The sequence below is a fragment of the Lacerta agilis genome, chromosome 5 (genome assembly GCF_009819535.1).
Source record: "Lacerta agilis isolate rLacAgi1 chromosome 5, rLacAgi1.pri, whole genome shotgun sequence".
Classification (NCBI taxonomy): Eukaryota; Metazoa; Chordata; class Lepidosauria; order Squamata; family Lacertidae; genus Lacerta; species Lacerta agilis.
In genome coordinates, this window is record NC_046316.1 from 87,352,467 (window position 1) to 87,376,806 (window position 24,340).

At 45.9% G+C, this 24,340-nt stretch overlaps 1 protein-coding gene across 1 annotated transcript in view; it reads right to left on the reverse strand.

Moving 5' to 3' along the window:
- Window positions 1-24,340, reverse strand: part of MCF2L2 (MCF.2 cell line derived transforming sequence-like 2) — a 168,831-nt gene that overhangs the window by 27,678 nt on the left and 116,813 nt on the right. The window contains exons 16-18 of the mRNA XM_033150739.1: window positions 12,516-12,582; window positions 12,097-12,212; window positions 11,017-11,086 (exon numbers count right to left, since the gene is read on the reverse strand). Coding sequence (XP_033006630.1) covers window positions 11,017-11,086; window positions 12,097-12,212; window positions 12,516-12,582 — 253 coding nt within the window. The remainder of the gene's footprint in view (window positions 1-11,016; window positions 11,087-12,096; window positions 12,213-12,515; window positions 12,583-24,340) is intronic.

The window sequence follows — 24,340 nt, forward strand, 5'->3', positions numbered from 1 at the left end:
CATCATCACCAACAACAACAACAACATTTGTGTGAAGATTAAGATAAAATGGTGCCTGAGCGCTACATAGACATATTTATAATTTTGTGTTTTATGAGAATCATATGAAGATTTTTATTAATGCATTTGACTTTCTTCTTTTCTATAGTTTTTTCCCTGTTGGATATACTGCTTTTTATTCTCTTTTAGTTTAGTTTAGTTGGAATTTCAATAAATTTGATTAAAAAACCTTTACAGAAAGAATCTCTCAAAGTGACTTAGGGTGGATCTGCACACAGAGAAAAAACAGTATAGGTAATTCAGAAATTAAATTGTTACAACAAAAGGGAAAAGCTTAGAATTTTTTTAAATTTTGCATATTTACGACACATTCAAAAAGCTGTTTCTTGACTAATGTAGCTGAGTCCTTACAGTACCATAAAATACAAGGCAGTTAAAAAGCAAACGGCAAGAAAAAGTAAGTAAAAAAAAGGACAAAATGGCTAAAAAGCGCTCGTCCAATAATACTGGACTACCAAAAGGACGGATATTTAAACCTCGCTAAAGAGGAGCATCACAGCAAAGGCCAGAATCACACCAAGGTACGGCCCAACTTTAAGAACTCCTAGAAAGCCCTGGGTGAAAAGAGGAGAGCGCAAAATATGGTCTGAAGCTCAACATCAAAAAAACTAAGATCATGGCCACTGGTCCCATCACCTCCTGGCAAATAGAAGGGGAAGAAATGGAGGCAGTGAGAAATTTCACTTTTTTGGGTTCCACGATCACTGCAGATGGTGACAGCAGTCACGAAATTAGAAGACGCCTGCTTCTTGGGAGAAAAGCAATGACAAACCTAGACAGCATCTTAAAAAGCAAAGACATCACCTTGCCGACAAAGGTCCGTATAGTTAAAGCTATGGTTTTCCCAGTAGTAATGTACGGAAGTGAGAGCTGGACCATAAAGAAGGCTGATCGCTGAAGAATTGATGCTTTTGAATTATGGTGCTGGAGGAGACTCTTGAGAGTCCCATGGACTGCAAGAAGATCAAACCTATCCATTCTCAAAGAAATCAGCCCTGAGTGCTCACTAGAAGGACAGATCATGAAGTTGAGGCTCCAGTACTTTGGCCACCTCATGAGAAGAGAAGACTCCCTGGAAAAGACCCTGATGTTGGGAAAGATGGAGGGCACAAGGAGAAGGGGACGACAGAGGATGAGATGGTTGGACAGTGTTCTCGAAGCTACTAACATGAGTTTGGCCAAACTGCGAGAGGCAGTGAAGGATAGGTGTGCCTGGCGTGCTCTGGTCCATGGGGTCACGAAGAGTCGGACACGACTGAACGACTGAACAACAACAACAACAAAGAAAGCCCTGGGAATGCTTCGGGACAAAAAGCAGTGCTCAATTTCCGTCTGAAATCAAGTTTGTCGTTCACAGCCCCAGATGGGGAACAATCTGTGCCAAAGTAGACAGAAGGCCCCCTTGGTGAGAAGTGGCACCAAACGCTCTGGGAAAGGAGCCATATAAACAGAACCCAGCATCCTCTTTTCTGCCAGCTTAGCGCCTCAAGAAAAGAAGCATCTTTCAAGAGCAGACATGTCTCCCTCAGCTTGGATTTTTTGTGCTGTGTCAGGAAGAGCCCGAGAATCGAAGAGAATTACATTTTGGGATGAGCACGGGGCCTCTCTTCATGCCCTGGAAACAAAGCTTGAATTGTGGCCGAAGGTTGGCGCAGATCATGCCTCCGTGCCTCGGCCTTTAATGCTTCAGAGAAGATGGCCAGAAACAAAAAAGGCTATTCCTCACAGGAGTTGTAAGGATTTCACAAGTGAGCAATTCTCGTTGCCTCTGTGAGATTTATAGCCTTGTCCAATTTATGAGGGACCACGTTAATGGCTTTTAAAAAACAAAAAACCCCACCCTAATTTTTCTTTCCCTTCTGTGGAGAAAAAATAGCTGCACAGTTTCTGCTCGCTGGGCAAAGACAGAGCACGAGAGTTTTAAATACACAGCACATCAAAATTAATGGTCTGGTTTAATGCAAAATTAATAGTAAATTTGTTTCAGGAATCTAAATAACTCATCGTGTTCTCTTCCATGCCTGACAGACCACAAAAGTAACCAAAGCAACGAGGAAAATAAAACCAAGGAGCTCCACAAACACAAAAGGCAATGCAGACCAGATCATGTCTGTGATTCTGATGCTTGCAGGTTTCCAGCTAGATTTTTTTCCCTGAGGGTTCGGTTCCTCTGCAGATAGAATCATAGAATTGTAGAGCTGGAAGGGACCCCCAAGGGTCATCTAGTCCAACCCCCCGCAATCCAGGAATCTCAACAAAAGCTTCCCTGACAGATAGCCACCCAACCTCTGCTTAAAAACCTCCAAGGAAGGAGAGTCACTATTCCACTGTCACGCGGTTCTTACTGTCAGAAAGTTCTTTCTTATGTTTTGCCGGAATCTCCTTTCTTCTAAACTGAAGCCATTGGTTTGAGTCCTACCCACCGGAGCAGGAGAAAACAAGCTTGCTCCATCTTCCATATCAAAATTTCTCTCTGTCTCCTCTTTTGCAGGCTAAAAATACCCAGCTCCTTCAACCGTTCCTCATCAGGCTTGGTTTCCAGACCCTTGATCTTCCTGGTCGCCCTTCTCTGCACACATTTCAGCTTGTCCATATGCTTCTTAAATTGGGCTGCCCAGAACTGGACATAGTACTCCTTCCTGGTGTGGGTCTGACCAAGGCAGAATAGAGTTACTGTTACTTCCCTGGACATTATACTTCACCTAGAATAGCCTGAGGTTCGTTCGTTCTTTCTTTCTTTCTTTCTTTCTTTCTTTCTTTCTTTCTTTCTTTCTTTCTTTCTTTTTTACTGCTTCATCACTCTGTGGACTCATATTAAGTAGTGGCCCGCTAAGACCCCAAGATCCTTTTCATATGTACTATTGGCACCCTTGAGATTACCTGGAGAAAGGGTGGGGTGCAACTTTTAATAACTAGATAAATAAATTAGCAGAAGGCAATGCATGCATTTCTCGGATAAATGGTAAAGGTAAAGGACCTCTGACAGTTAAGTCCAGTCACGAACAACTCTGGGGTTGTGGCGCTCATCTCATTTTACTGGCCGAGGGAGCTGATGTTTGTCTGCAGACAGTTTTTCTGGGTCATGTGGCCAACATGACTAAGCCGCTACCTTCCCGCCAGAGCAGTACCTATTTATCTACTTGCATACTGATCTGCTTTTGAAGTGCTAGGTTGGCAGGAGCAGGGACCGAGCAACGGGAGCTCACCCCATCGCAGGGATTCAAACCGCCAACCTTCCGATCTAAAATCAATGTGCTAATTCCTTTGAAACTGCTTTTTAGACTTAAACACAAAGGCAATTATTGCTTATGGAGCAGCTTAAAGAAGACCCAGAAAAGCTTGCTCTTTATTTTACAACCTTTTTAGTTGGTCCTAATAAAGGCATGGCCCTGTCATTTTTTTGATTTATTTTTTTAAATGCTATTGGACCAATGCAGGTACAAACATTTGATAAATTATTAACTTTAAAGCTTTGCTTTTCTGGTGCTCTTTCTAGCAAGAGCATGAATTATCTTCCTAATGTTAATTTCTCTTGCAGGTACACACTTGACAGAAAAAAATATCCTTGCCCCATAGAGCTATGCACACCTCACTGTATGTTAGTTGCAGAATTTATTTATGTATAAATAACACCAGTGAGGATAGCTCATGCCCTTTTCCGGAAGTAGGTTTTTTTCTTTCTTTCTCAGATGCAAGATATCACATGGAAAGTTGTCTGAAAAAGCGTTAGCTTGTTTGTGAAATAGACATCTACAAATTATACATATTTGGGTTCTGCAGATCCTACAAGCTGCATCCCTGGAATGACTGCCTGTCCCTCTCTTCTACCGACTCTCCTGGCTCTGCACAAGGAACCCTGGAGGTGGCGGTTTTGAGAGATGATGTCACACACGAAAAGTACAAATCTGTACATCTCAAACCGCCCAGGCATATTCTCGTGAGTCTTCACCCTGGGACAAGCAATGTAAGGAACATTGCTTGTTCTGCTCTAATACTCCTGGTTGACTCAAGCAAATATAACAAGATCTGTAAAGCAGATTACGTGGAAATAAGTTTCCGTGAATATAGTCAAGCACAGTCAACAATGTAGACTCAGTTTCTTACCTTGTAGTAATAGGATTGAATCCTGAGCTGGGTCCCTTGGAATCTCTGGGACCCTGTAAAATGTACCCTCACCACTATGCTTGTGTCATAGCTATTATTGTTTATTTTTATTATTTAATAAATTTGTGTACCACGCATCATCCAAAGATCTCAGGCAGTTGACTGAGGAAAAAGCCTTTTAGGGAACAGGGTCTGCTCTCCCCACATCTACTTCCTTCGTTGTCAATTTTTGGTTAGTTACGACCTTTTAATTCCCCGAGTCTTTAATGAACAGGGATATGTCTAGTGTTTGCTGAAAATGTTTGCACAGCCTGTTTTATTTGCCATGTTATCAGTTGTATGTATGTATTTAATTTGTTTGTATTTGTAAACCACTTAATATTTAAAATCTCTGAAAGTAAAAACCCCAATAAAACATCACCATAAAAACATGCTGCTTCCTCCCCACCTACATTCATTTGATTAAAAACAAACATACAAACAAACAAGCAACCTTTCTTATATTAATACACACAGTAGAGGATTAATGGAGCCCATAGGACGCCGGTGGCACTTCCGGCGGGAAGGTAAACGGCGTTTCCGTGCGCTGCTCTGGTTTGCCAGAAGTGGCTTTGTCATGCTGGCCACATGACCCGGAAGCTGTACGCCGACTCCCTCGGCCAGTAAAGCGAGATGAGCGCCACAACCCCAGAGTCATCTGCGACTGCACCTAACGGTCAGGGGTCCCTTTACCTTTTTAGGACTTCAGAAGACTACTAGCTAGGAAATATCTCATTTGTTGGGGAAATGACAGGCAAATGGTCCACAATGCATAGCAAATACGCTGAAACTGTTTTAGAAGATGGGATCCATTTTGGAAAATGGGCATGATTTTCTCATCCACCCTCCACATGGCGGGGACCAGATGGAAAGGAGGGCAGGTAGTGTAGAACTTGTTGTGCCTAGCGGCACCAGCTGAAACTCAATTTTTACAAAATAATAATAACAACAACAACAACAACAACAACAACAACAACAACAACAACAATAATTTTCTACCCTGCCCATCTGGCTGGGTTTCCCCAGCAACTCTGGGTGGCTTTCAACAGAACATTAAAAACAGAATAAAACTTCAAACATTAAAAACTTCCCTAAACAGGGCTGCCTTCAGATGTCTTCTCAAAGTCAGATAGTTGTTTATTTCCTTGACATCTGATGGGAAGGCGTTCCACATGGTGGGCGTCACTACCAAGAAGGCCCTCTGCCTGGTTAAAAGCACAGGGGGCCAGCCCTCTTTTTCACCTGGCCACCCTAACACCTCTTCCTTGCGGGGATGTGGAGACCCAGGTCTCTGCAAGAGGAACAAGAGGCTGCAGCTTTGATAGAGACTGAGAAAAGACACAGAGATTTGGGTCCTGTAAACATCTTCAGGTGCTGGTTGATCTGATAAGAGATTGGACATTGGGAAAGTTATATGATCTGCTCAACCTGTTTTTAAGTAAACACAAGCATTACAAAATGCCAGTAAGTCTCAAGTTTCCTCCTTCTGAAGGAACACAGGGAACAGTCTTATTTCATTTATTTATTTGTATCCTGTCTTTTTCCCTGACGGGACTCTGTTTGTTTGTTTGTTTGTTTGTTTAATTTGTATATTGCCCTTCATTCAAAGATCTCAAGGTGGTTCACAACTCAAGGCGGCTTACAGATAAAAAGAAGAACTGCTAAATACATTGGGGGGTGTCATTTATTTAAAAAATTAAACACTGACAGAATTAAAACTATATCCATCTGTAAAATCTATTAAAAACAAACAGAAAGTTATAATTAAAGCAGCCCTTTCCTTAAAAGCAGAAAGTTCCCCAAAGGTCTTCAGGAAAAAGTCTCAGTCTTCTATTGAGTCCATCTAAATCAGTTTTGCCCTCACCACTGTGGTTCCCAAACTATCCACCCCACCCCACCCCACCATGGACCACTTGAAAACGGCTGAAGTCTTGGAGGGCCCCTAAATGATTTTTCTGCCTGTTGTAGCCATTGCAATGCCCTGTGCTAGATGCTGTATGGTTTTTAATTGTGTTCTTATGGACATGCCACAGAACAACTGAATGAAGCTTTCGGACCCCAGTTTGGAAAGCCTTAGCCTACACGGATTGGTAGTGGCTCTCCAGGATTTCAGCCAGCAAGTCTCTCCCACCCTACTTGAAGATGCTGCGGATCAGACCAAGGATCTTCTGCGTGCCAAACAATTGCTCTACTCGCTGAGCAACAGACCTTCTAAGCCAGCCATGGTCCAGCACTGCACCCCTGAAGCTTATCACCACTCGGAGAGATGAAGTGCATGTTAACACCACATGCAGGGCCGTCTTATCCATAGGGGCTAGTGGCGCGGGAGGGAGGTGGCCCCAGAGGCGGAGAGGCGGCATGTCGGGGGCGCCGGAGGGATTGCCGCGCCACGGCGGCGGATCTGCCTAAGACGGCCCTGACCACATGTACTTACATACACAGATACATTAAAGAATGGGACCAGGAAGAAGCTCTACCCAGGGCTAGGTAGGAAACCTTCCCTAGGTAAGAGGATTGAGCAGGCTTTTAGCTTGGAGGTGATTGTAAGGTTTGGGTTTAGCTCTATTTATATATTAATTCCCACTGCAAAAAGTCCCAAAGCGATTCACAGCGAAAGTAAAAATGCAATCGTAAAAATCTAATAATAATGTTTGTTTGTATATACCACACCTAATTCACCTGACAGGACTCAAGGCAACTCTCAGATAAAAGCAAGAACTGCTAAAACCATAAGCATGTTAAAAACATCCCTATCACAGGGATGGGGAGCTAGATTCAGCCAGCGAGTCAGATCCTTGTCTGCTCTACCCCGTGCATCAAGTTTGACACTGATGTCAATCTGTTGTTGGCATCCATCTGTCTTCAGAGACAGTGGAGGAGTGCCCCTTTGGGGGTGAAGTCAAACCTGCCTGCTGTGGCTGTAGGGGATGACAAGGGAGAGAGATGTTTTGTTGCAGCTGGGGCAGATGAAGGCTTCTGGTTTCACTGTTAGAGATGCACCATGGCGTTCATTCTCTCTGTGCTCCTCCCAGTGGTCCTTCCTCTTCTGGTCACTGCTGTGGATACGCAACCTGACTGTCTGTCTCCAGGCGCTGCAGTCGTCTGCAAGGGATTCCCACACGGCAGGGTTGATGCTGCCAGCCTTCATGTCGTGTATGCAGACATCTTTCTAATGTGGGTTTGGTCTGCCAACAGGCCTAAAGCCTGCTTCCCATCCCATAGAGCACATCTTTGGGGATCCTGCCATCTTCCGTTCTGTGCACATGACCAAGCCAGCGTAGATGTCACTGAGACAGGAGTGCAAACATGCTGGGAATGTGGGCTTTGTTTGGAAACTCTGTCCTGCCATGTGATGCCCAAAATCTTCCTGACGCAGCACCTGAGGTCAAAATGATGTCAGGGGCAAAGGCACTGCTCTGTATCCAGTGGTCTGTGTTTGCCTAAGCTTGAGTCTGGACCAAGGATCTGAACCCCTGTGTTCAATACATGATAACCAATCACAGAATGTTTCAGGATTTGGGCTCCGACCATTGGCCCTTAAACTCTTAAGTCATGATTCGCAGCTTGGGAGTTTAGACAGCCAATCACGTTGAGAGTGGGAGTGGCCCAGGCCTTCGGAAATGTATATAAGCAGTTGCTTTGCCCCTGTTGTCCAGTTCTGCTGGTTCAATAAAAGTTCTTGCTGTTATCACTGTGTCTTGCCTTGTGGGACCATGCAAGCCCTGGTGGCCAGTGAACTGCCAGCACTTAAGAAGCACTGGACATGGGTTTTGTGGGTGCCTGCAACCCCCCCCCCTTTGGCCCAGCAGTGTCTACCTCGGCCGAAACGGGGAGGTCTGGCAGGCCTAATTAGTCCCCTAGGCTGGAGGTTGCCCACCCTGCACTATCATAAAAGGGTTTGTCTCCATCTGCACAAATAGACACAATATAGTTAAAGGCAGCAGAGCCCTATTTTTAAAGCAAGCTGTTCTTCCTAATCAACATTGTTTTGCAGTGGTGGAGTTTCCAGTCCGAGCAAGCCTTTGTCCAGCCTTGCCATGCTGTTCCTTTCTCTGTCTCTAGCAAAGCACTTGTCTCTGGCTATGATGAACGGGGAAATCCACAGCAGGATGGATGTCAATATTCCGCTGAATGAGCAGGAATACACTGGAACTGTCTCACTTCAATGAAACAACAGTTGCAGGCAATTCTCTGCATTTATTTTTTGCCGTTTGCACACAAAAGGAAGGGAGGTTTGTTCTTCAGAATTCCCCCTCCCCTCTCTCACACACACAGGCTTCTATTAGTTTCTCAAAATGTGCAGAAGGAAATAAGAAAAAAAGGGGAAAGGAGATAAATGAATCCAGACTACACGGTAAGGAGACAAAATCATTCCATACGGTTGCCAACTTATCAGGATTGGGGGAGAGCAGCATGGTCTTCCCCTTGGACTTAATAATTTGTTTATGCATTTAAAATTTAAAATAAATAATGCCCACATTTCTGCGGAGGTTTACAAAATCAAAACAAACCCCGCACTTTAAAAGTGACATATTAAAACAATAAAAGCACATTGAGGATGCAATCCTATACCTGATACAGTAAGTCCCACTGAACTCACTGAGTCTTACTTCCAGATAGATAGATAGATAGATAGATAGATAGATAGATAGATAGATAATAAATAGATGATAGATAGATAGATAGATAGATAGATAGATAGATAGATAGATAGGGTTGCACCGTTAAAATATGTTGAAAAGTATGAGAGAATAAAAATGCCTTTTCCTGGCACTGAAAGGAAAACAGTGTTGGTGCCAGGCGGGCCTCTCTCTGACAATGGAACGGCACATATGGGGTGCCATCACTGAGAAGGCTGTGGGAAGAGCAGGTTGGTCTAGGGAATAGCCTCTGGATCTGCGAAAGCCAGCAGACTGCCTAATGCTTGGGACTAGCACAAAGAGGGTGCTATTCTCATCACCCCCATCCTTGTGGTCATAGAATCATAGTTGGAAGGGACCACAAGGGTCACCTTGTCCAAGCAGGAATCTTTTGCCCAACGTGGGGCTTGAACCCATAACCCTGAGAGTAAGAGTCTCATGCTCGACCAACTGATCTATCCAAACATGCCTGGCAGGCTCCAGATTTCTGGGGGCTCTTGGCATCTCCCCTCCTTTCCCTCCCCTCCTCAACCCTCAAACCTATCCATTCTGAAGGAAATCAGCCCTGAATGCTCACCGGAAGGACAGATCCTGAAGCTGAGGCTCCAATACTTTGGCCACCTCATGAGAAGAGAAGACTCCCTAGAAAAGACCCTGATGTTGGGAAAGATGGAGGGCACAAGGAGAAGGGGACGTCAGAGGATGAGATGGTTGGACAGTGTTCTCGAAGCTACCAACATGAGTCTGACCAAACTGCGGGAGGCAGTGGAAGACAGGCGTGCCTAGCTCTGGTCCATGGGGTCACTATTAAATAGTGGATGGACACAGCAGACGACACAGTGATTCTCCAAGCAGCTCTGTTTATTCTCAGGCTGGAACAGAACTGAACTGAAGGGCTCAGCAGCCTGCTTATATAGAACTCAGCTACAAGCGACAGTAACAACTTTCTGTAGTTACCCAATCCCAGAACGTCACTTTCAATCCCTCATCTGCATTTGCGGACCTGAGTGAGAACTGCAGCAGAATGAACTATATACACACACCCCTAGTGGCCTAGGGTGAGAACTTCAATACATAACAGTCACAAAGAGTCGGACACGACTAAACGACTAAACAACAACAAATGAAACTTATTCCTAATATTGGACAACTTGCATTTTTAAAAACTGGCTCTGCTCTTTCAACAGCTGCCTGACACAATAATGTAAGTGGGGGAACTCTTTCTGGCAGGAAGATGAATCCCTGGAGAAGCTTCACTAGCTACATGTTTATATCAAGCTGCAATAAAATGAGAGGATCATGATCAGTGCAGGGGGTGGAAGGCTGGGGTGGTGGAGATCAGATTACCGTCCCTCACTGTATTTATTTCACAAGCTAGGTTAAATCATTTATGTTGCAAAACAGCCTTTATGGAGATGCAGGATGACAAATGCTCACATTTCTCCCTGCAAAAGTGAGGATTGTCTTTCAGCACATTGCATATGAAGTCCAGACAGACAGCCTGCGAGTCCTATTTATACATTGTCTGATGCTCCTTTTGTGTAAGCAGTGGGACCCTTCACGACAAGAGTTGAGAACAGAAATCCACAGACCTTTCTTGCAGTCCAGTGCAACAAGAGTCGTCGTCAACATATAACGCATTCCACGCAGAAAAAGGAATGCACTGGTGTCATCTGTGTTAATGCATGCGGTGTACCAAAGCCCTGGCCATGTTATTCCTGCATCACACGGGGTTGGACTGGATGACCTTCAGAGTCCCTTCCAACTCGACAATACTGTGCTTCGATGTTACTGCCAATCAGTGTTCTGCATTAGAGCCAATCCCTCCAACATGCGCAGTAGGAGCAACAAAAAAAAGCAGTGTGGGGTTTCACACTGCCTTTTGAAACGCTGGGCTCCAGGATGTATTCTGTGCTCTGTGCTCATGGCAGGTGGACAGCAACAGGTGGGGCAACAACGGTACCCGCCACCCATGCATCCCGTTGATGTCCTGGACGGGGGGGGGGGGACGGGGACACAGCCAGTGGCGCCTCAGAACATCTGGGCCACCCTTGTGCCAGCCCTGACAATCTGGCTAGTGGCCACTGACTGCTGAGTGACCAAATGCTGTAGAAGCCTAGTTCACACACCTGCCTCACACATGAAACTATCTAAGCAACTGACATTCACTTACTCTTTTTAAAAAACACCGACCAAGAAGCTCTGGGTTTTCAATGCAGCTTTCCAGCTCTTTGAGGAAGATTCTGGAATGGAGATAAAAGCAAAAGAGGTATGAGAAGAAGTTCATGTTATTCTGCATTTGTGTGTCAAACCCCCATTTGGATGCAGGCCAGGTGGGAAATATCTACCAGAAGCCAATTGTATATATTATAAAGGCTTCTACATCATGTTTTGGGGTTATCCTGCTACTCCCCCTCCTGCCGGCTACAACTGATGGGAACTGTAGTCCGAAACATCCAAAGAGCACCAGGTTGGTCTATAGCAGGTGTCACGGAGACAAGCCTGGATCGGGAGAGGAGCGTGGGAGGAGGAACAGTGAGGGAAAGCAGCAAAGCAGACAGGCAGGGGGAGAGGGCGAGGTATAGAGAACCGGTCCCATTAATCTCAACAGATACGTCCGACGATGATGACAGCCCTCTCTTAGAGGTATCGCCAGAAGAAAGGGGGAGTGCTGACGTCAGTAATAAACAGGGGGAGGGGAGCAAGAGAGGGAGGAAGAAATTTACGCGTCACTTCCGAAGCACCCGGAGGTTATTGTGCTGGAAGAGGCGCGAAACGGAAGACAGTTAGGATGTTTGCCGGAATGGAATGCAGACGTGTTTTTATAGCTCTGTAATTAGCAAGGACAATAAAATGCTTTCAAAAGCGAGAAACGAGCCGGCTGTTATCTCACAGCAACACCAAGGTTGCCATGACAGCAGGCATAGGCAAACTCGGCCCTCCAGGTGTTTTGGGACTACAACTCCCATCATCCCTAGCTAACAGGACCAGTGGTCAGGGATGATGGGAGTTGTAGTCCCCAAAACATCTGGAGGGCTGAGTTTGCCTGTGCCTGGTCTATAGCTTCAGCCAAGGATGATCAGAAGTTAGCCTGGGGACTGGGGCTGGAAGATGATTGTTTGCAAGGCAAAATTATCACATATCAAAGACTGCAGACAAAAGGCACTGCATCCATGTGGGCTGCCCCACAACTTCTGTTTTAAAGCACCCATGTGTGGTCCCAACAGAACAGCATGTCAGGAAGTGTGCAAACCTGTTGTGGAATTCATAAATCTCTGAGAGGTTTCCAAAAAGAACTTCTTTCTTGTTTGACACTGCCGTTGGGATCAAGTGAATTAAATCAGGATTGTCCATTTCAGATACATAGCCCTGTTTAAGAGAAGAGGGAGATAAGAATCACATGGTGAGAACAAAAGGGTAAAAATATCGGTTAGGGTGTTGCTGCTGCTGCTGTTTTGTCAATTAAGAAAAGGAATGGTTAGCATATAAAGCTCAACCATGAATATGAGCAAAGCATCACACCCACAATCTGTAATAATCTAGTCTGTGATAATAGTATATTGTTATTACTATTATTGAATAGCACATCCCTATTTTCATCGGAGAAATGTTGGAGGGTATGTGAAAGCTCCCTCCTGTCTTCACCCTCAGTTCTGCAAATGCTCAACTTACCTCTATTATGCTTTGAAGTTCCTCTGCATAAACCCGTTCTGTTTCTATCAGTTCATTTATTATATGGCTAAAGAAAAGAGAAAAAGAGAGGGAGAGGGAGACTTATAGTAGTTTCTGCTGCTAAACCGTGGTTTTAAAATACATGTTGCTTTGCAGAAGGTGAAGTAATAAATTGCACAGTATCTTTAAAACATTATAGGTAAAGGTAAAGGACCCCTGGACGGTTAAGTTCAGTCAAAGGCGACTATGGGGTTGCGGTGCTCAACTCACTTTCAGGCTAAGGGAGCCGGCGTTTATCCGCAGACAGCTTTCTGGGTCATGTGGCCAGCATGACTAAACCACTTCTGGTGTAACAGAACACCGTGACGGAAGCCAGAGTGCACGGAAACGCCGTTTACCTTCCCGCCGCAGCGGTACCTATTTATCTACTTGCACTGGTGTGCTTTTGAACGGCTAGGTTGGCAGGAGCTGAGACAGAGCAACGGGAGCTCACCCCGTTGTGGGGATTCGAACCGCCGACCTTCTGATCGGCAAGCCCAAAGGCTCAGATATCCTGCCTTTCCCCTCCCGCTTCAAGGAACCCAAGCCTCTTCTCCATTTTATCCTCACAACAACCCTGGGCGGTTAGGTTGTGAGTCAGTGACTGGCCTAAAGTCACCCTCTGGGTAGCTGAGTCGCGACTAGAACCAGGAATTCCAGAGTCTCAGCCCAACACACTAATCACTACACCACACTGTTGATGCAAAGTACTCCAGATTTGGAAGTAGGGTAGCCAAAGAAAAGAGAGGAGGATCCCTTTTCACATTGGGATATAAATTCTAGATCTTGTTCTGCCGTGCCACATCCAATGAATTGATCTATATTAAACGTATTGGTCCTTAAAAAAAACAAACCAATGTAACACAAAGCATCTTACAACAATAACTAAAGAGCATACATTAAAACCAGCATAAAGCAAAACATAGAAGAATCTAAAACAGGTTCTTCCCCCCCTTTTAAAGCAGGATTAAAACATCCCACTCACTGAAGGAGGTCGCAGATAATTGAAAGCCAAAGGCCTGGTGGAAAATAAACATTTTTGCCTGGCATCTAAATTTATGTAATGATGGTGCCAGGCGAATCTCCCTGAGGAGAGCATTCCACAAGTGGGGAACCACCACTGAAGTGTCCTGTTCTCATGTTACCACCCTCCAGACCTCCTGTGGATTATAGGGAATCAAGGACCAAAGGTTTGGGGTGGTAAATGTCATCCGTCATCTCCCTCTGCAGTCCTGATTGTACCTGACCCTGGAAAATCATTGTTCAGTTTTGTCCCTGTTTTTCCTGGATTTTGGGTTTGCCTTCTTAAAACATTTTTTTTATATGTGTAGCTGGACCCCCCCCCCCATTCATTGTCAGCACTAATTATTACTTCCAGGACTCCCAACACTGCTCTTCACAACAAAGAAACATTAACAAGTGACACAAATAAGCAACGTTTAACTTAATTGCGGGTGTACGTGCGATCATTTTCAATATGATATGACTTGGCTACAGGTACACACCGTGGGATGCGGGTGGCGCTGTGGGTTAAACCACAGAGCCTAGGGCTTGCTGATCAGAAGGTCAGCGGTTCGGATCCCTGCGACAGGGTGAGCTCCCATTGCTTGGTCCCTGCTCCTGCCCACCTAGCAGTTCGAAAGCACGTCAAAGTGCAAGTAGATAAATAGGTACCGCTCCAGCGGGAAGGTTAATGGCATTTCTGTGCGCTGCTCTGGTTCACCAGAAGCTTCTTTGTCATGCTGGCCACATGACCCGGAAGCTGTACGCCGGCTCCCTCGGCCAGTAACGCGAGATGAGCGCCGCAACCCCAGAGTCGGACACGACTGGACCTAATGGTCAGGGTTCCCTTTACCTTTACACACCGCTACAATTTAATTTAAACAATTCTGCTTTCTATTTCTTGGACTGGCTCTGCTTTGCCACATAAATGATTTATCTTACTGTATAATAAATTTGTAATGTGTCATCAGTCTGTTTTCATTGGCTATTTCCCAAGGTTCTAAAGGCAGGGGCAGGGTAAGGCTGTAAAAACAGTGTGATGCTGGGAGGTGGGGAGAAAAGTGAGCAGGGGCAGGTAAATATAACAGTTTTAGTCTTCTGGTGGGGGTGGGAGGGAAAGAGAAGGAACTGGGGAGGGGCAGGCGGAACTCGCTGGGAGTCAAGGGGGAATGAGTGGCAATATGGGAGAGAGGGAGGTTTTAAGCATGGCAGTTTTAAGCCTCCAGGTGGAATGTGGGAGCAGGGCTTGTGGGATTAGACATTCTATTTGAACACCAAAGTTTGTGTGCTCTTTTAAATAAGCAAACTGTTTGGGTAAATTGTTTATTCGCACGCCCTGCCTCAAAAGCCTATGCAGGGAGACGTTTGCAGAGCAAATGAATGGGGAGACGCTTGCGGCAAGGGGAGGAAATGAGACGCAAGCAGTGATCTTTGGTAAGGGGGTGGAGAGGCTGCAAGGATGCAAGGCAATGATAGTGTTGGGGTTTTGTTGCCAGGGCTGGAAACTACAAGAAGGAAGCAGCTGGAGGGAATGACTTGTGGTTTCAGCTGTCTCTATACCAATGCACAGAGAAAAGGATCTCAGGGCCGTAGTAGACCAGAACATGAGTCAACAGTGTGGTGCAGCAGCAAAAAAAGCTAATGCTATTCTAGGCTGCATCAACAGAAGTAAAGTGTACAAATCAAGGGAAGTAATAGTACACTCTATTCTACTTTGGTAAGACCACACCTGGAATACTGTGTCCCATTCCAGGCACCACAATTTAAGGCGGATATTGACAACAAGCTGGAATGTGTGCAGAGGATGATCATGAGTTAACAGTGTGTGTGTGTGTGTTTGTCTTAGTTTTGTTTTATATGAGCTTAAACCTGAAATAAAGTGATTAATTGTGCAGAGGATGGTGGCCAAGATGTTAAAGGATCTGGAAACCAAGCTTGATGAGGAACAGTTGAAGGAGCTAGGTATGTTTAGCCTGGGAAAGAGGAGACTGAGAGGTGATATGACAGCCATCCTCAAATATCTTAAGGGCTGTCACATGGAGCAATCTCTTTTTCTCCTGCTCTGGAGGGTAAGACCCAACTTGGATTCAAGTTGCAAGAAAGGAGATTCCGACTAAAACATCAGGAAGAACTTTCTGAGCTGTTTGACAGTGGAACAGCCTTCCATGAGAAGTGGTGGGCTCTCCTTCCTTGGAGGTTTGTAAGCAGAAGTTGGATGGCCAACTGTCATGGATGCTTTAGTTGAGATTCCTGCATTGCGGGGGGTTGGACTACATGACCCCTGAGATCCCTCTCAATTCTGTTTTTCTATAATTAGGCTCTGATTCCAAGGAAGCTGCTACCAAAAGAAGAATAAGAAGAGAGAATGAATATGTTTGCCTTTGAGGCGCCACAAGCCTTCTGTTTGCTGTAACAAGGCTAATACAGCTACCTCTCTGGAATGAGTCCCAAGCACACAAGTGTCTGTGCAGTGTTGGAGAATATGTTCTGGGAACAGGCAGGGAGGGGGAATTGACAAAGTTAAAAGGGCAGGAGAGTTTGGGGTCCTGGGGACCCAGCTTCCTTTTACGGAGGAGCATTGGGTTGGATTAGTGCAGAATGCTGCAGCACAATTACTGACAGCAGTGAGATCCTGCCAACATATAACACCTGTGCTCAGAGACTGCACTGGTTGCTAATTTTCTACCAGTTCAAGGTGTTATTGTTAGGATATAAAGCCCGTAACAACTGGGGACCAGCTTAGCTTTGAGATCACCTGACCCCACTCAACTGCTTTGATTAGCAGAACCGGCACTTACAGGTGTCACGTAATACTTGTTCCTCATTTGTAAGAAATCTTTTTTGTGTGTGTTGCAGCACCTACACTTTGAAACGCCCTGCCTATTGATATCAGGCAAGCTCCGTCACTCTATTCTGTGTAAAGGCAAAGGGATCGTTAGGTCCAGTCGCGGACGATTCTGGGGTTGCGGCGCTCATCTCGCTTTACTGGCCGAGGGAGCCGGCGTACAACTTCCGGGTCATGTGGCCAACATGACTAAGCCGCTTCTGGCGAACCAGAGCAGCGCACGGAAACGCCGTTTACCTTCCCGCCGGAGCAGTACCTATTTATCTACTTGCACTTCGTTCTTTCGAACTGCTAGGTTGGCAGGAGCAGGGGCCGAGCAACGGGAGCTCACCCCGTCACAGGGATTCGAACCGCCGACCTTCTGATCGGCAAGCCCTAGGCTCTGTGGTTTAACCCGCAGCGCCACCCACGTTTAGCACCTGCGTAAAACTTTTTCATTTAGACAAGGTTGTGCAGATATGGATTAACATCTCCATGTGTCTTAATCTGTTTTGAGCTCATCATTGACTTTAATTCCATATTAAAATGTTTTAATTGCGGTTTGTAACTGCTTTTATTGATACTTTTATTGCTTTATTCTTTTTGTAAAGTGCTTTGTTTGTTTGTTTTTACAGGCAAGCTGCATATAAATTTTATGAAATAAAGGATAATAAAAGGGAGATCCCTGGGAGGCACAACAAAGAGGAAGAACAAAGACCTGCCCATCTTCCTGGGTTTTCCAGTTGTAAAGAAATAAATAGGGATATGTGAGATCAAACCAAAGGAAAATAGCTTCTGTGAGGGTTATAGCAAAGTTGGTTTCAGGTGCAGCTGCTGGAGTGAGTGCAAGTCTGAAGTTGCTTCCAGAAAACCTCTTTGTTGAGCATTCATCCAGATTCATTTGCACAGTTTGTGGGTAGGTTAGAAAACACTGGCTATTTGTTGAGCATTCATTCTGATTTGTTTGCAGCATCAAGCGTTACCTCACACTTTTTGGTGCATTTCCCCTCCCTCTCCTTATTGTGCAAAATAAATAAATAAAATAAAACAAATTAAAACAAATTGTGCAGTAGCACCTTAGAGACCAACTAAGTTTGTTCTGGGTATAAGCTTTCGTGTGCATGCACACTTCTTCAGATACACAGTGTGCATGCACATGAAAGCTTAAACCCAGAACAAACTTAGTTGGTCTCTAAGGTGCTACCGGACAATTTTTTTAATTTTTTTGATTTATTTCGACTGCGTCAGACCAACACGGCTACCTACCTGAATTTTATTTCAAAAAGTTTGTTTTGTGGGCGAAGCGGGTTTGTTGCACAAGAAGCTGCAAATCAACTTGAATTCTGCAATGTGAATTTGCTGGTATATGATTGAATCCAACCTTATAAAATTAACAACAACCTGGAAGCAGGGTGAATTTGCCCTGCAGTCCTTTATCCTATCATGAATCAAAGTGCAGTGTGGCATGCCACCCTAATCTCCGAGTGGTGTGAGGTTCCAGGCAGTTTCCCGGGGTTCATGTTTCCTTTTGAGAATGAGGTACAGTGGAGACTGGGTGGTGTCTTTATGATATAGGGTTTATTTACCCATGTATACAACCTGAGCCTCTGATGGAGGGCTTCACAGCATTAACACCTCAAGAGGGTCTTGCATTTTCCATCGCCACAGCCTTGGATACTAGCAGAAATCAGCCATGGCTCTGTCTCACAACTGCCCAGCCAGCCAGCTTCTAACTACTAACTCATGTAACTCAAATTTACTCTACGGCCTTTGCCTTTCTAACTACCAGCAAGTTGTAATCTAGCACAGAGCCACTTCCTTTGTTGCCTTAATGGCCCATACTTAAAGGGCCATTGTTGTTGTTGTTGTTGTTGTTCAGTCGTTTAGTCGTGTCCGACTCTTCGTGATCCCATGGACCAGAGCACGCCAGGCATGCCTATCCTTCATTGCCTCTCGCAGTTTGGCCAAACTCATGTTAGTAGCTTCGAGAACACTGTCCAACCATCTCATCCTCTGTCGTCCCCTTCTTCTTGTGCCCTCCATCTTTCCCAACATCAGGGTCTTTTCCAGGGAGTCTTCCCTTCTCATGAGGTGACCAAAGTACTGGAGCCTCAACTTCAGGATCTGTCCTTCCAGTGAGCACTCAGGGCTGATTTCTTTAAGAATGGATAGGTTTGATCTTCTTGCAGTCCATGGGACTCTCAAGAGTCTCCTCCAGCACCATAATTCAAAAGCATCAATTCTTCGGCAATCAGCCTTCTTGATGGTCCAGCTCTCACTTCCGTACATTACCTGGAGAAGGAACTGCAAAGCCACTCCAGTATCCCTGCCAAGAAAACTCCATGGACAAAGACAAAGGGCCATTACCTCACCAGGAAGCTAGCCTGGCTATTCCAGGAACCAAATGTGTGCTGGATCCAGGAATCAGAAGCGGGCCCAGGCACACATTTTTCCCACCCACCCACCAGATAACAATATATGAATGGCCATTGGCATAGCAAACAAACCCTTCCGTATCCATGCCACAAGGACATCACAAGGCTAATTTATCTGTTAATTGGCTGTATTCCACCACCCCGCCAGCCAATATTTCGGAGTCAAACTATACATGTCTTTGATCATTGCTGTTTGTCCTTTGTTTTCTGTGGATGATATTCATTGTCGATGGAAGAGGGGAGAGAGGCACTTTACAGCAATTCCCCCTCCTAAATATTATGAGAGGGTTGGGGGAGCCTCTGGAGCAGATTTAAGAGGGCAGAGGGGGGAATTGCTGAGAATTGCCTCCATCCCCACCCCTTTCACTGACAAATTCCTTCAGGTAGCACACAGACAGACCCTCCATCTTTCTTAAAGAAACCACCTAGTCCGCAATCTTCAATGAGATTCTGGTGTGGGAGATAGGTGGGATCTCAACCCATCCCTTTCCACCAGTATCCTGGTCCTAATCACGACACTTTTAATCTTGTGGGGAGGAAAATATGGGTGCTCGCTTTTCTCCCTGGAAATTCTCACCTGCAGCCTGGTATGGCAGGGAGGCGAGGGGGAGGAGGACTCGTTACGCGTCTTTATGCTTTGTTGTTTGCTTGAACATTTTTATCTGGTACATGCATGCCCTAGAATTGGTTTTGGGTGAAGGGCAGCTGGTAAATTTCGTAAACTATCAAGGATATAGCTCAGTTACAGGTAGGTAGCCGTGTTGGTCTGCCATAGTCAAAACAAAATAAAAAAATAAAAAATCCCTTCCAGTAGCACCTTAGCAGGGCCGTCTTAACGGGATCGGCCGCCCTGGCGCGACGATCCCTCGGCGCCCCCGGTGGGCCGCCTCTCCGCCCACCTCCCTCCCGCGCTGGCCGCCCCTCGGGAGGGGGGGTGGGCGAGCGGGAGATGAGGGGCGTGGCGCTGCAAGCCGCCCGCCCTCTGGAGCCCCAGCTGGAGCGCTGGGAAGGGTGCGCAAAGCCCCGCGCCGCTCCAGCGCCACGCCCCTTGGGAGGGAGGTGGGCGAGCGGGGGGTGAGGGGCGTGGCGCTGGAGCGGCGCGGGGCTTTGCGCACCCTTCCCAGCGCTCCAGCTGGGGCTCCGGAGGGCAGCTGGCTTGCAGCTTGCCCGCTGGCGCGCGTGCGCCTGGGGGTTGGGGAGAGGGCGCCTGGTATGCCGGCGGGCTCGCGGGGGCGCCCCTGGGGGGCCTGGCGCCCTGGTGCACCGCGCCACCCAGCCCCTATGACGAGACGGCCCTGCACCTTAGGGACCAACTAAGTTTGTTCTTGGTATGAGCTTTCGTGTGCATGCACACTTCTTCAGATACACAGGATAGCTCAGTTGGCAGAGCATGAGGCTCTTAATCTCGGGGTTGTGGGTTCGAGCCCCACGTTGGGCAAAAGATTCCTTCATTGCAGGGAGCTGGAGTAGACGATCCTCGTGGTCCCTTCCACCTGTATATATCAGGGGTAGGTAACCTGCGGCCCAATCACCTTCTCAATCCGGCCCCGGGCGGTCCGGGAATCAGCATTTTTTTACATGTGTAGAATGTGTCCTTTTATTTAAAATGCATCTCTGGGTTATTTGTGGGGCATAGGAATTCATTCATTTTTTTCTTCAAACTATTGTCTGGCCCACCACATGGTCTGAGGGACAGTGGACCGGCCCATGGCTGAAAAAGGTTGCTGACCCCTGTTATATAAGATTCTAGGAGCAGCATTCAGTGGCACAGTAAATGTGAGCAGCAATACCAGGCTGACTCTCAGCCAGAAAGCACCAGGGTGCCAGGCTTCCAGAAAGCCCAATGGGTCCAAAAGTAAAGTGGAAGAGCAAGAATAGATTGGGAAATGGTGGTGAAGTCTCCTGTAGGAACATGCAGAGCAGCTGTTGTTTTGAGCAGGGAGGAACTGCATGTGATTTACATGCCATGGTGTCTCAACCTTATAGCTGAATGCTGATAACAACCAGGGCGCACAAAACCCATCATTTGCCACCTGGTTTCTTAGTAACCCTTGCTTAGCAAAACAAAAGGCTGAGTGGTTGTTGTTTAAAAGAGAGATAAGTCAGAGAGCACGATTGCAACATTTAATTGTCTTGTTGCAGGGATAGAGCCGTGGATGTTGACTTTGTACCTAAATTTGCCCAAATATCTGGCATTACCTGTGTGTGTACAAACACGCTGCCCTTGAAATGCACAGGAGCTGGCGGGGTGTGTGTGTGTTTCACAGCATGCTTCTGTACATAATTGGTTTGCAATAACATGATCTAAAGTGAAAGGCGAAAGATTTATACGATCTGAAGAGAAACCAGAGCAGAAATGACCGGGAGAATCCGTGACCAGAGAGATGACGCGGTGGAGAAAGAATGGGGAAAATTTAAAGTGTATTTTAAAAAGTATTGTAAGATTTAAAACCAGATTTTTGTTTGAAGAAAAAGGATAGGCTGTCAAATATATAAGGTGAATTAAATAATGTGAATTTTAGGAGAGTATAGACTGTAGAAATAGCTTTAGAAACTGTTCTGTATTTACTAGTATCCATAAATTATGTGATAAATTTAAATTGGGAAGTTACGGGAAATATTTTTTAAGGGATGCAAATAAGGGGAAACAGGAGGAAGTCCATTTAAAGATTTGAAGAAAGTGGAGTTTTTTAATATGATAGTTTATTTTTGCTTTTATTTTTGATAGATGTTTTGTATTGTAGGTTTTTTTGTTTGTTTTTTGTATGTATTTGATGTTGTTTTTGGAAAAATACAATAAATATCATTTATATAAAGTGAAAGCTATGGTCCATATTATTATGTTGTTTGTGCACACAGATAGGCATGTTTTGAAACTAGTGTGCAACTGCGTTCTCTATTTCCCTTTCCCCAAATGTTGCTTCTGCCTGCTCTCGAGATGAGGCTTTGCCTGTGCGGCAACAGTGCAGGGGGGCTCCGACCCTCAATGAACAGCTCACGCCACTAGTCCTTATTATGGGGAAAGCATGGGACCTGCATCCTTTGATGAATGACTTATGAGGAGGAAGGTTATGGCCAGGTGAGCTTTTTCTTCCTGCTCAGCCTGCTTATTCAGGTTCTGTTGATGGGCCATTTCACAGGCCCTGTTGCTCTCCCTTATTACATCTTCAAAGAAGACTTGGAAAGGAAGCCATGGGACCAAGTGACTTCCGTGAACATCATCTTCCTCTGCCATCTCTCACTTACAGCAATGGTGGGTGGTTGTTTTTCTCTGAGCGATGCCAGGGGGGCAGTACATTTGACCCAAACAACACACACCAACAAAGCCCATAATTGTCAGAAGTCTATTTTGGCTCTCTTTCTTCTCCAACCTCTTTATGAAACCTCTGAGCCAGTGTGGTGTAGTGGTTAAGAGCGGTAGACTCGTAATCTGGGGAACCGGGTTCGCATCCCCTCTCCTCCACATGCAGCTGCTGGGTGACCTTGGGCTAGTCACACTTCTCTGAAGTCTCTCAGCCCCACTCACCTCACAGAGTGTTTGTTGTGGGGGAGGGAGGGACAGGAGATTGTTAGCCGCTTTGAGACTCCTTCGGGTAGTGAAAAGCGGGATATCAAATCCAAACTCTTCTTCTTCTTCTTCTCCTCGTTCATCCAACAGCCCTGATTCTCCAACCACCCCAGCACTGCTGTTTTGGCAACATGCACTTGCCTGGGAAGCTCAAAGGAACTGTGGCATTTCTTAATCAGAGCTGATCTGACTGTTTATAGGCACACGAGATATGTGCAAGCCGGCAAGTATACCACAAATAATAATGAAGTGGCTTTTCAGCTTCAGAATGTTGCACAAGTCCCTAATGAGGCCTGCCAAAGCCAGTATAACTAGAACTTGCTTCGCATGTGGTGAAACTTAACGTTTGACAGAGAAAGGCAAGGAAGCTTGTTTAATGGGAGGTTAACTGTCCACGCATTACACATTTAAAACACATGCAAAAGAATCCTGGGAACTGTAGTTTCTTAATGGTGCTGGGAGCTGTAGTTCTGAGAAGGATAAACTATAATTCCCATGATTATTTGGGGGGGGGGGGGTTGCTTTAAATGTGTTTTAAATGAATGGTGTGCGCACAACCAAAGTTTTTGCTACACCACAGGCTTCCCCAACTTCATGTCCTCTGGCTGTTTTGGGCTAGTGTGTTGGTTGGGGCTGCTTCTCTTTCTGAAAACCAGGAAGATCTCAGAATAGTTTTTTTTTAAGGTAGTGAGAAATCCATTGGTTTGTGGGTTTGTTTGTTTGTTTTTTTGCTATTAGGGTGCACTTTTGTTCCTGCTAGTGGAAAGCACTGAAGTAATATAATAGAATTGTAGAGTTTGGAGGGACCCAAAGAGTCATCTAGTCCAACCCCTGTCAAGCAGAGCAGGAACCACAGTTAAAGAGTCTCTGAAGAGTGTATTATCATTGGCCCTACAACATATCTTGAAGCTTTTAAGCTTTCCATCTTCTTGAAGACCGCCCTGCCATGTGACAATTAACATTTGGAAAAAAGTTGCTATTGGGGCCAATGGGATTTTTTTTCTTTTTTTAATGCTAATTGTCATGCTGGAAAAGGAAACCTTAAAACTCACATCTCTGCTCTGAAGTGGCAAGAACAATTTCTCCAAAATCCCACCAGCATGGTTGGTATTAAAAAATAAAAATAAAAATAAAGGATTGCTAAATCACACCATTAACATAACAGGTAGGTTAGATCCTGACTTTATTTGTACTGCAGCACGAATCAAGGTGGAAGACAAACGTCATCAGCCAGCCACTCTGGTTACCAATCTTGCTGAACCTGATCTTCCAAAGCAAAAGTGCAACCTTTTGCAGAACGTTTTTATGGTGTGGTGCTATAGAAACAGGGGCGTCTTAGCCATAGAGGCTAGTGGCGCAGGGCACCATGGCGCCAAGTTCTGGAGGGCGCCAGGGAAGAGGCGGAGGCTGGACGCGGTGCCTCTCGGCATCAGCTCACCGCTCTTGGCCACCTCCGCCATGCTGTGCTGTGCCGTGCCTGGAGCCTCCATCCCGCCGGAGGAGCCGCCCTCCAACTGCTGCCCGCCCGGAGGGAAACATGGGGGTGGGGGTGGGGGCACCAGAAGGATCCTTGCACCACGGCGCCAGATAAGCTTAAGACAGCCCTGTATGGAAATGCTGTACAGTCATACCTCGGGTTACGGCTGCTTCAGGTTGTGTATTTTCAGGTTGCGCACCGCACCGAACCCGGAAGTACCGGAACGGGATATTTCCGGGTTTCGGCACTCGTGCAAAAGTGCCAAATCGCGACCCGCACAGACCAGTGCTGTCAAGTATCCCGTTTTCCCCGGGATTCTCCCTTATTTCAAGCAGTTTCCCACTGCTCTCCCTTATTTTTTATTTCCCTTAAATTTCCCGTTTTTAATGGAAGCAGCTCGTCCCCTGCTGGCCAGGGACTGGGTGGGAAGACCTCGCCTACTTGGAGAAAAGCCTCAGCCCTCAAAGCAAGTGGGAGCCG